The sequence below is a fragment of the Bubalus bubalis genome, chromosome 12 (genome assembly GCF_019923935.1).
Source record: "Bubalus bubalis isolate 160015118507 breed Murrah chromosome 12, NDDB_SH_1, whole genome shotgun sequence".
Classification (NCBI taxonomy): domain Eukaryota; kingdom Metazoa; phylum Chordata; class Mammalia; order Artiodactyla; family Bovidae; genus Bubalus; species Bubalus bubalis.
The window spans coordinates 11,285,617-11,297,951 of record NC_059168.1 but is presented as its reverse complement, the minus strand read 5'-3'; the positions used below and the strand labels follow the sequence as shown (position 1 = coordinate 11,297,951).

The window sequence follows — 12,335 nt, the reverse complement described above, 5'->3', positions numbered from 1 at the left end:
TTAATTACACTGTTTGCCCAGCTCCCCAAACCATTAACTTCCACCTCACAGCAATTGCACATCAATTAATGGAGGGCCTGCTCTGAGCTCCAGCTCCTCAACACAATTAAGCGTGACAGTCCACAAATAAGAAAGAACTGAAGAATTAATTAAGGTCTAAACAAATTAATTACCAGTCCCCAATCAATTCCAATGCCAGCACACATGCTCCTGGGCTCACCGGCTTTCCTAACATCTCCACATATAAATAGAAAGTGAGATTTCCCACATGATTGCTGTTCTAGACCGGGCATGGCGAGGCTCTGAAACCACCTTGAGGGAGAGAATTGGCTGCAGAGAGCGTCCTTGGGGCTTCCTACGTACTCAGCACACACTCACGCACACACATCAGTCGCACACACGTGTGCACAGCCCTAGCTGAAAAACGAGGGAAGAACTGGTGGAGTGCTCCAGGTGGCAGAGTGCTCCTGGTGGCAGAGTGTCTGGAGCTTGGCACACCCAGGGAAGGCCTGAGGTGACTGTCACAGAGGCCCCCACGGGGAAAGGCTGAAGCAGGGTCTGGCCTGATGCCAGAGAGGGGTGGGTGCAGCATGAATCAGGTGTCCTGTGCCCAGTCTTAAACCTCTCTCCTGGGCAGCAGTGGGGCGCCTCCCGGACTTCAAGCTGGATCAGGACAGGGCAAAGCAGTGGAAAGAAGCAGCTGGCCCCAAGAGCTTCCTTGCTCCCCAGAGCCTGAGTCCCCAGCCCACCCAGGGGAGAGGAGGGAGGGATGTGGTGGCTGAGCACAGGGCACCTGGGCCCTCTCAGGACCCTCTCTCACCCTGAATGGGAGACCTTCTGCTGCTCCACCCTCCCACCCCCACCCTGGCAATCAGGGCTTGATTTGATCACTTTCACTTGCCTCAACCTGCTCCTCATGTGCACTGAGGGCTCCATGAGTTCTGTCTCTCCATTAGTCCTGGGGTCCAGAGAACCAACAAGCTCTGAGAAGACTTCTCAGCGGCCTTGATGGTGGCCAGCCGAGAGGTGGACGCCTGGAGGGCCCTAGACCCCGCCAGTGTGCAGTGGGGCAGACAGGTACTCTGTCTGGCTGGAGGCCCCAGGGGATAAGGTGCAGGAGGCCAAGTGCAGGAACTATTCAGTGGCCTAAGGGGACCAGGGGGCTTTTAAGCCCCTAGGGGGTGAGGTGCATGCCTGTTTACCCTGAACACTACTGTGTCCGTCTCGGCTAGGGGAGTCAGCAAATGCCATTGTAGGTGGGCCTAGGATGGGCATTGGAGGCCAGAGAGATGGAAGCCCACATGTCGGAGAGGAGAAAAGGGGCAGGGTGTGGAAGGCAGGCACACAGCCAGGACTTGGACAGCAGTCTGAGGAAGTAGGCAGAAAGGGCCCATTGCTGTTAGGATCCTGGTGAGCTAGGACCATTAGGGCTGCAGACCTCACCATGAGCACCCCGTGCAACTGGCTAGGGACGCGCAGGACTGCAAGACCCTCTGTGACGGCTGGACCAGACTCCGCCTCAGCAATAAGATAGGAGAGGAATCGGCTGGAGCCCAAAGAGGGACAGGTCAGAAAGCCTCGGAAAGGGTCAAACCTGAGAGCAGGGGCCCTTCTCCTGAGGGAGCCCCCAGAGAGATTAAGACCACTTCCAAGGTCACACAGCAAGATAGCTGGCCGAGCAAGGCTGCAATGGGTCCTGGTAGAGTCCTTATCTGAAGTTTGGCTCAAGGACAGATTACATCTTGGCTGAGACCAAGATCCAGTCCAGTGCAGCTGAGAGCTGCCCCCTCCTCAGGCTGCATCTGACCCCCCAGCTCAGGACGGCGAGGAACACCAGATCGGCCGCTGTGTTCACTCAATTAGGCCCCTTAACAAAGTCAGATCTAAAGAGTTATTCCATTAATGGCCCACACCAGAAATAGCTGAGAGTTCATTAAAAGTGTGGAGTTGCTATAGCAATTATCTGGGTCGGCTGAGGATCAGCCGGGTGGCTGGTCCTGGGAGTTCGTTAGCCTCCAGGCCCAGGAGGAGGTGGGGCTGCTCAACAATGATCTCTCACCTACTCACAGGGGCTTTTCAGGTGCTTCAAAGCCCTTTCTGAAGAACAGAGCTAGTCTGCCGTCTTATCTGCTCCTCACTCAGCTCAAGGCTGTGGAAAGGGAGATACTGGTGCCCACGTCTCACAGATGGGGAAGCTGAGCCCTGGAGGTAAAGAACAGGGTTGGGACCATGAGCTTGGGTCTCACACCCTGCTCTTCAGACCGAGTCTTGGCACCAGGGAGCTCAGGGGACCTCTTGCCCCTTCTGTGCGTGCCCCAGCTTTGTCCTCTGGCATCAGATGGGGGGCTCGATGTTGTGGTTCAGACACTTGTTTCTCCTCTTGTACCTTCTCCCCAAATAAAGTGTAGGCTTCTTAGGAGCCTGGCTGCGCTTTATGGGATCTCAGGGCCCAGACCTGGGGCATCTATTGTGAATTCATGACTCCAAGACCAGCTAAGGCTGTGCTGAAAGCAAGTGAAAACACCTACACACATACACACGCACGCACACACATGCACACACACACACACACACCCCTACCCATCCCTATGATTAGAGGTCCCTGAAACATAAAGGGCTTGGAGCACCAGATTTAGTGGGAGCCTTGAACCTTCTTTTGTGTCAGGAACCCGAGGCCCCTACACCCCTCTCCAAATAATGTCTCTAAAGTTTATGCTTTACAAGCCAAACAAGTGGGATTACAAGGAGATTATATTGAAATAAATTATCAAAATATTTTTTCAATTGTGATATAGTAAATAGATGTGCTTTTAAACTACTGAATAAAAAAAAAAACAAGATCTTTAAGTGGATCTATTAACTTATAATTTGGGGTTAGTGTTAAGCACAAATGGTATTTTTAAGATCTCTGTAACAACTGTAATATGACATGAAAATACCTGTGATTTCTACTGGGGAGAGTCACGGTCCTGCTTTCTACTGCAATTTGCTGCCTATATTCACAATGGAAGGAAATGTTACATTTCAGTTTGTTGTTTACTTGCTCAGTCCTGTCCGACCCTTTTGTGACCCCCTGGACTGTAGCCCACCAGGCTCCTCTGCCTGTGGGCTTTCCCAGGCAAGAACACTGGAGTGGGTTGCCGTTTCCTTCTCTGGGGGATCTTCCCGACCCACGGAGAGAACCCACATCTTCTGCGTTGGCAGGCGGATTCTTTACCCCGATCACCCTTTCTTCTACCTGCATACATTTTCCTCCAGTTGCCCCAGGCAGAACTCCCCCCACCGCAGTGTCAAGAGAGGCTTGGAGGGGCCTTCCAGCTCCCCAGAGCCCAGCAGCCCACGTGCCCAGACATTCCTGTGCACACGTGCACAGAAGCTCCTCGCTGTGCAAGGCTTACCTACGGCAGGGAATGGCACAAATCTCTGGACGAGAAGGCGGGTGGCCGGGGTGAACTTGTTGGCTTTCTGAACCAGGACATTAAGGCCCACCTTCGAAAGAGAAAACAGAGAGAGTGTGTGCTGCTGCAGCGGCCTGGGGAGGAAGGGGCAGGCGGGGGAAGAGCAGAGAGCGAGGGCCACCACCTTGCCCTACAACTGCACCCCAGACCCACATCCTCAGCCCCACCTGAGGCTGCCGAGCCCCAGTGCGGCTCCTTAAAGCTTCACTGCCCAGGCGTCCCAGTGAACTGGCCTGGAGATAGCTACACACACGCACGCAGGCACACAGCCTCCTTGGGGACAGGACAAGGGATGGTAGGATGGTTGCTGTCAGAAGAATATATAAGCTGGAAGTAGGTGAAGTACAGGACGCCCCTCATTCCTACTCAGCTTCTTTTTTTTAACTTTTTATTTTATACTGGAGTGTGGGTGTGGGTGTTAAATCGCTTCAGTCGTATCCGACTCTTTGCGACCCAATGGAATAGACCGCCAGGCTCTTCTGCCTACGGGATTCTCCAGGCAAGCATGCTGGAGTGGATTGCCATTTCCTTCTCCAGGGGATCTTCCTGAGCCAGGGATCAAAGTCTCATTTCTCGTCTCCTGCATCGGCGGGCGGGTTCTTCGCCACTAAAGCCACCTGGGAAGCATGGTTGATGAACAAAGTTGCGTTGGTTTCAGCTGTATATTAATGTGATTCAGTTATACATATACATGTATCTATGCTTTTTCAGATTCTTCTCCTATTCAGATTGTTATATAATATTGAGAAGAGTTCCCTGTGCTATATAGTACAACCTTGTTGGTTATCCATTTTAAATATAGCAGTGATACATGTCAATCTCCCAGCCCCCCAACCTTTGCCCTCCCTGCCCGGTAGCTGTCAGTTCATTCTCTAAGTCCGTGAATCTTTTCTGTCTTCCAGCATCTTAAGCACCACATTTCTGGGGTCCCACTGTGACCGCAGCCATAGGCCTGGCCAAACTGAGAGGGCTCAACACAGGGAGACCCATAGGTGACTGGAGAGCTAAGCAGAGCCGCCCAGAGCAGGATGGGGGCTCAGGGGACATCCTGGGCTCAGTGACCACCTTCAGACTCTAGCTCCCTTCACTCAGGCCGGGGCATCTGGGCCTGCCTTGCCTTTTCCATGGGCACTCCCAACTCCAGTCCACCCCCTACACTGACCCTCATCTTCCTAGAACACAGGTTCAATCATATCCACCTCCCCATGGCCTGTGAAAGAACTGCCATCTCCATGCAGCAGTCGTGGCCTTCATAACCTCCCTTCCCCACTCCTCCAGCACCCCATTCTCTCTCTCCATGATCCAGTCAGCTGGTCACCAACACCATCTGCGTTTCCCACCTCAGGGCCTTTGCCCATGCTGGTCCCTGTGCCCCGAACTCCCTCCTTCCTCTGCTCAGTCCCCGCCTGTCTTGTAAGGCCCACCTCTGCACTCTACCTCCCATGTCGCTAACACTGGGAGTCATTTAACCTTTGTCTGCCTTGGCTTTCTTGTCTGTAAAAAGGGATGATAACATCTGACAGCACCTAGGGCTGCTGTGAGAACGTACTCACAGTGCCTGGCACGAGCCTGGCACATAAGAGGCCTCAGTGAAAGAATCTAGGTAGGAGTGACGTCACCTCTCCCAGCAGAAAGTCGCTCCCTCGCACATCACTCCCCTCGTCCCCAGCACTCACTACCCTGTGAGTCTCTGAGCATGGCGCCCTGGCCAGACTGAGGGGGAGGGACTGCGCCGTACTCACCTTCAGATGTCTGGGCACATAATACAGGCTCAGCAAAGCAGTGGCTGAGGAATAAATCAAGAAACCAACAAACAAGTGGATGGATGGAGAGACCAGCAACAGCTGGAGGAAGAGCATCATGGAGAAGGGGGGATTGGGCTGGGGAGGACTCTGGTGGGAAGACAAGCATGAGCGCAGACACAGGGAGACAAAAGAGGAGCCTGTAGCCTAGACGAAGGGTGTGTAGAAGCCTCTGCTCCCCCAAACTGAGGCCAGAGCCAGGCCTCCCCTGGGGGCCTCCTGGCCTGACAGGACCACGGACAGCCTGCTCTCTGGTACACCCGGCGGCTCAGCAGGGCACCCTGCACCCGCAGCCCTGGCTCTGGCCTCCACCTTCTGGGTTGTCGGGGAGAGGCAGAGCCTTGGGAAGGCCTCCAGGGCATCGGGGTGGATGCCACAGCAATCAAATCAAGCCATGGCCTGGTGCAAATGGCCCAGACCAGGCTGCAACTGTAAGACCCGGGAAGAGAGCAAGTGCCAGCCCACCAGCCGTGGGCAGCCCGGGACCCACACCAGGAGCCAGAGTGCTGCCAGGCAAACCCAGCTTGGGCTCTCGGGGGCCTGGCTTCCATTTGAAGCCTCAAGCTGGTGGTCAGAGTCCAATTCTTGTCCTCTCTGCCTGCTCAAGGAGAGGCAGGGAGACGCACGGCAGCTTGGATGCACTTATGGGGCAGGGCAGTGCAGGTGGGTAGGCTGAGGGGATGCCAGCCCATCCTGGGCCCCGCAACCCTGCTACACAGAGGGAACTCACCAAGGCCAGGTCTCCCCACTCTCAAATAGCAAGTGACTATTTTGGTGACTCAGAAATGGTCACCCCCAAGCCCTCCAAAATACCAGGGGATATGTTCTTACAGAATGCCAGTCTAGAAGGAGGACACAGGCAGGCGTAAGCGATGAGGAAGAAGGAGGAAAGGGGCAAGTGGAGATACCAGGCCAAGTGCTGAGCGCATCACACGAAACATCTTACTCCAATCCCCACTGCCAGCCTTAGAGACAGGGCGTGTTGCTCTTGAACAGATTCAGGGAAGTTCAGGCAGAATCAGAGAGGTGATGTAACTTTGCTCAAAGACGTCCTAGGTAATGCTAGGACTCAAACCCACAGTCTGCTAATTCCAAAGCTTTGCTCTTGGCCACGGTGCTATTTTCTTTCCAGTTGTCTTCTATCTCAGTCAGGAATGTCTGACAGGCCATTTTTTTAAATGACTACAAGCCATTTCAGACTGGCTGTCTATAGCGCAAAAGCCTCCCTGAAGAGACCAGCCTGGGGCTGAGGCCCAGGTGAGCGGAAGGCAGCTGCAGGTAGAGAAGACGGGGCCCCTGAGCCACCTCTTAAACCTGGCAGCTAGAAAACTGAAGGTCTGGGTTCAAAACCCTCTGCATTTGTTTGGAAAGATGCAGGGAGTGCTGGAGGAATGGGGAGCAGGAGAAGCCAGCAGGGAGCTGGAGCCCTTCCCGAGGCAGCCTTCTGGGGACAGGCCGGGCTGGCGGTGGGGGAGGGCAGGAAGGAATAGGGGCCACTGGTTGGAGCAAACACTCAGACTTGCCTGCTCCCTCAACCCTTCCCCACACTTGGCTGACCAGCTGACGGTGCTTCCCAGAGGCTAGGATTAGCACAGCCCAGAATGATGACCCAGCCTGTCTCCCCCAGGCAGGGGGCTGGGACCAGAGAGCTTTGGTATATGTAGTTGCAAGCTCGCTAGGAACCCATGAAGTCACTCTGTCCACTCATCGAGGATGGGCCTGGTGGCAAGAAGGCATGAATACAGGTGAGGCCTCGACCCAGACCTTATTGTCCCAGCAATTAGGATGGCCACAGTCTGGGAAGGAACCAGGGTGGGCTGCAGACTGGGGGTTGGGAGCCCGTCTGTTCTGGTTCCTCGGGGACCCTTTGGCCTGGAACATTTGGTAGAGCCCATTAAAATTAAAAAGCCAAGTGGCTGATGGCTCTGAATGCCAGCTCACTTTCCCTGGCATGATGGGTCCTGTTTAAGGGAACCAGCTGGCATTAATGGCACACAACTCATCACGAACAGCAGCTAGCGATCAGAAAAATCTGAGCTAATAATCGGGTTCGGGAAAGATAATGAGATATGGAACAGTCACTGCTGAGGGTCCCCCAGGGTTTGTTTTAACAGCCTCCAGATAAACCACAAAATAGAAATTAACCAAACAGGGGCTCCATTTTGGTGGAGGGGAGCACAAACAGGATGGGGATTTTGTATAAGAATTCCCCATGGGGCCAGCCGCAGGGGGCCTGGGAGAAGCCAGAACCCAGGACCCGTGGACAGCAGGTTGGGCTGAGAGAGCAGGGGACCTACCTCTCTCCAAGCTCTGCTCCCAGGAGGCTGGATTTGCCATGGGCAGCTGAGAGAGCAGGAGGGGAAGGAGGGAAGTCTGGCAAACCCCCACAGTGGAGAGAGATGCTGACCGGCACCAAGAACTGGGGAGGGGTGGGAGACCCACGTCCCAAGACCTTCAGTGTCGTCGGGGAACACAGCTGATAACTGTCTCCTTGAGTAGGAGGGGACTTCCAGGCCAACACCAGCCTAGCTTCTGCGAGGCCAGAGATGAGACACCGGATGGGACTGGAACAATGCCTGTGTCCTCCACTCCAGCCCACACAGCTGGCCCCCTGCAGGATGCCTCTATCTCCATGGGCTTCAGGCACTCCACCAGCACACACAGCAAATGAGGGTCATCTTGATCTTCCTCACCCACATCCTGTCTGCCTCTCCCATTCCCAGCTCAGCTCTTCAAGCCAGAACCTTAGGGGTCTACCTGGACAGGAGCCTCTGCTACCCGACACCCAGCTCTGTCTGCTGGGTGTCTTAAGTACAGCTATTTCTCTCTCTCTGCTCCCACCATTTAGCTCAAACACCCATCACTTCTCCCTGGACAACTGCCTACCTCCTAACTGGGCTCCCAATTTGCACTCTTGACCCTTCTAATCCACAGCAGCCAGAGTGGAACCAACACGCGTGAGTCTCTCAGTGGTTTCACTGCATTTAAGCCCCACACGGCCCTACCTGACCACCTGGCCATGCTTGCAAGGCTCCGGTCACCTCAGCCCCGCCCTGCTCCTCCAATGAGCCAGTTCCCTCCCTCCTTCTCTCCCACCTTTTCTCGCAAGCCCTGTCCTCTCTCGGCTTCCTCGCTTTTCAGCTTGAACATCAGGCCCTCAGAGAGGCCTCCTCTTCACTCAGGGCTCCCCTTTTACAGCCTCTCACGAAACCTGGAGCTCTTCTTTCCACATACCTATCACAGTCCCTAAGTACATTCATTTACTTCTTAAAATGTTGGGAATCAAAGTAACACGTGTGTATTATTTAAAACAGAATTATATGGAAATATTTTTATCTGTGGACACTTTACTAAACATCCGTCTCTCCCCGTAGGCCCTAAAGTGCTGGGCACAGGGCTTGTGTACACTCTTATTCTTTATGGAATTTCTGGTGCCTGATGAAATGAGTAGGTGCTTCATACATGTTTCTAGATAAATCAAGTGACTGATTTCTGAAGCAGAGAAAAAAAAAAGAGCCGCAAATGAGACTTGCCTTGTGCAGCCAACGCTGTCCACCTTGGCAAACACAGCTCTATGGGGCCAGATGCACCTGCAGGTCTAAGGCCACCTGAGTGGATGGTATATCCACTCTGCCAGGAGGAGGGGCTTTGAGGGGGCATGCCCCCTCCCCCAGGGATATGAAGGCTTCTGAGAAAGGGAATGCCCAACTGAGCCCTGAGGGAGGGTAGGAGGCAGCCAGGTAAGAAGGGAGGGGGACTCTGCAGGCTGCAGAAACATGAAATACCAGGTTGTCTGCAGCCAGTTCTGCAGACTAACGGCACCTGCCATAAGGGGTCCAAAGGCACCCTGGAGGACAATAGACGGGGCATGTCTGAAAGGAGGGATGGCATGAGGTCAGAATTTAGGATCTACTTTTGGGTGGTGGATAATAAAATAACCAAGTGGTCATACAACCAAGTATGACAGTTGGACCATAAAGAAGGCTGAGCACCAAAGAATTGTTGCTTTTGAACTATGGTGTTGGAGAAGACTCTTGAGAGTCCCTTGGACTGCAAGATCAAATCAGTCAATTCAAAAGCAAATCAACCTTGAACATTCATTGGAAGGACTGATACTGAAGCTGAAGCTCCAATACTTTGGCCACTTGATGGGAAGGGCTGACTCATTGGAAAAGACCCTGATGCTGGGAAAGGTTGAAGGGAGGAGGAGAAGGGGATGACAGAGGATGAGATAGTTGGATGGATCACCAACTCAATGGACATGAGTTTGAGCAAGCTCTGGGAGACGGTGAAGGACAGGGAAGCCTGGCATGCTTCAGTCCATGGGGTCGCAAAGAGTTGGACACGACTGAGTGACTGAACAACAGCAACAAAGTGGTCAGGGGTTTTTGCGGGCCCTGGTGGAGCAACGGCTGGAACAGGTCAAGGAATCTCTGAGGTACCAAAATTGCCCACCAGAGGGCGTGCATTGATTCAATAGAATAAAATCTTGATAGCAAGCGGTGGGCCCTGAGCCTCTATGGAGGTCAGTTTGTCCTGCAACCCCAATCAGGCTGTTGTTTGGCAACAGGTTCAAGAGCAAAGGGCCAAGGTGGCCAGGACAGAGTTGTGCACAGGTTCAAATACCAGTCAGCTCCAGCCACAGCTGTGTAGCTTCTTTGCTAGCAATAGTGACCAACACTGACCCCTGAACCATGCCCCACAGGAACCTGCTGGCCACTTGCTGGAAAACCATTTATATCAGACCCCTTCTGTCTAGGAAGGGACAACAACTTGTCCTCCCCAGGATAGATGTGGAGCCGATATCTGCTTCAGACTTGTCACTGCCAGCGTCACCATCTGCAGGCTTCCAGAACACTTCAGATTCTGATACAGGGTCCATACAATGGGCCCTCCAACCTGGAAGCCACACAGAGTGACAGAAGAGAGGCAAGAGTCTGGTCTGGATTCCCAGGCTGTTGGTCTCCTAACTCCAACAGGCTCAGAGAAGAGTATCTGGGCCTGAGCTACACCCTGGACCACAGAGGACACCCAGAGCTATACCCTGGATCACAGATCATACCCTGAGCTACACTCTGGACCGTGAGGACATCCTGAGCTACACCCAGAGCTACACCCTGGACTGCAGAGGACACCCTGAGCTATATCTTGGACTACAGAAGACACCCAGAGCTACACCCTGGACCACAGAGGACACCCAGAGCTACACCCTGGACCACAGAGGACACCCAGAGCTACACCCTGGATCGCAGATCATACCCTGAGCTACACTCTGGACCATGAGGACATCCAGAGCTACACCCAGAGCTACACCCTGGACCACAGAGGACACCCAGAGCTACACCATGGACCACAGAGGACACCCAGAGCTACACCCTGGACCGCAGAGGACACCCTGAGCTACACCATGGACCACAGAGGACACCCAGAGCTACACCATGGACCACAGAGGACACCCAGAGCTACACCCTGGACTGCAGAGGACACCCTAAGCTATACCCTGGACTACAGAAGACACCCAGAGCTACACCCAGAGCTACACCCTGGACCACAGAGGACACCCAGAGCTACACCATGGACCACAGAGGACACCCAGAGCTACACCCTGGACCAGGAGGACACCCTGAGCTACACCCTGGACCACAGAGCACACCCTGAGCTACACCCTGGACCACAGAGCACACCCTGAGCTACACCCTGGACCACAGAGCACACCCTGAGCTACACCCTGGACCACAGAGCACACCCTGAGCTACACCCTGGACCACAGAGGACACCCTGAGCTACACCCTGGACCACAGAGGACACCCTGAGCTACACCCTGGACCGCAGAGGACACCCTGAGCTACACCATGGACTGCAGAGGACACCCTGGACCACAGAGCACACCCTGAGCTACACCCTGGACTGCAGAGTACACTCTGAGCTACACCCTGGACCACAGAGTACACCCTGAGCTATACCCTGGACCACAGAGGACACCCAGAGCTATACCCTGGACCACAGAGCACACCCTGAGCTACACCCTGGACCACAGAGGACACCCTGAGCTACACCCTGGACCGCAGAGGACACTCAGAGCTACACCCTGGACCACAGAGCACACCCTGAGCTACACCCTGGACCACAGAGCACACCCTGAGCTACACCCTGGACCGCAGAGGACACCCTGAGCTACACCCTGGACCGCAGAGCACACCCTGAGCTACACCCTGGACTGCAGAGCACACCCTGAGCTACACCCTGGACCGCAGAGGACACCCTGAGCTACACCCAGAGCTACTCTCTGAACCATGGGGACACCCTGAGCTACACCCTGGACCACAGAGAACACCCAGAGCTATACCTTGGACCATGAGGACACCCAGAGCTATACCCTGGACCACAGAGGACACCTGGAGCTACACCCTGGACCATGAAGACACCTGAAGCCACACCCTGGACCATGAGGACACCCGGAGCTACACCCTGGACCACAGAGCACACCCTGACCTACACTCTGGACCATGAAGCCACTTGAAGCTACAACCTGGACTGCAGAGCACACCCTGATCTACACCCTGGACCATGAGAACACCCAGAGCTACACCCTGGACCATGAAGACACCTGAAGCTACACCCTGGACCATACAGCACACCCTGACCTACACCCTGGACCATGAGGACACCCGGAGCTACACCCTGGACCACAGAGGACACCCAGAGCTATGCCCTGGACTACAGAGGACACTCTGACCTACACCCTGGACCATGAGGACACCCAGAGCTACACCCTGGACTGCAGAGGGCACCTGGAGCTACACCCTGGACCATGAAGACACCTGAAGCTACATCCTGGACCATGAGGATACCCAGAGCTACACCCTGGACCATGAGGACACTGAGCTACACCCTGGACCACAGAAGGCACCTGCTGAGGACGCTGATGAAGACACTGAGGCACAGAAGCCAAGTCAAGGACAGACACTATTTTACTGACTAAAGCCACTTTTTCCTTCCTGCCTCCCTGTGGTGTAGGGAGGTTGGAAAAGTCAAGCTGTGCTGTTGGCTCCCCACTGGAGGACTTTTACCCTGC

General features: G+C 54.5%; 1 protein-coding gene across 7 annotated transcripts in view; it reads right to left on the bottom strand.

Annotated features, from left to right (window-relative positions):
• Nucleotides 1-12,335, bottom strand: part of SFXN5 (sideroflexin 5) — a 127,334-nt gene that overhangs the window by 43,478 nt on the left and 71,521 nt on the right. For all 7 annotated transcript variants that reach the window (XM_044925778.2, XM_006045915.4, XM_044925779.2 and 4 more), the window contains one exon: nucleotides 3,399-3,489. In XM_044925778.2, coding sequence (XP_044781713.1) covers nucleotides 3,399-3,489 — 91 coding nt within the window. The remainder of the gene's footprint in view (nucleotides 1-3,398; nucleotides 3,490-12,335) is intronic.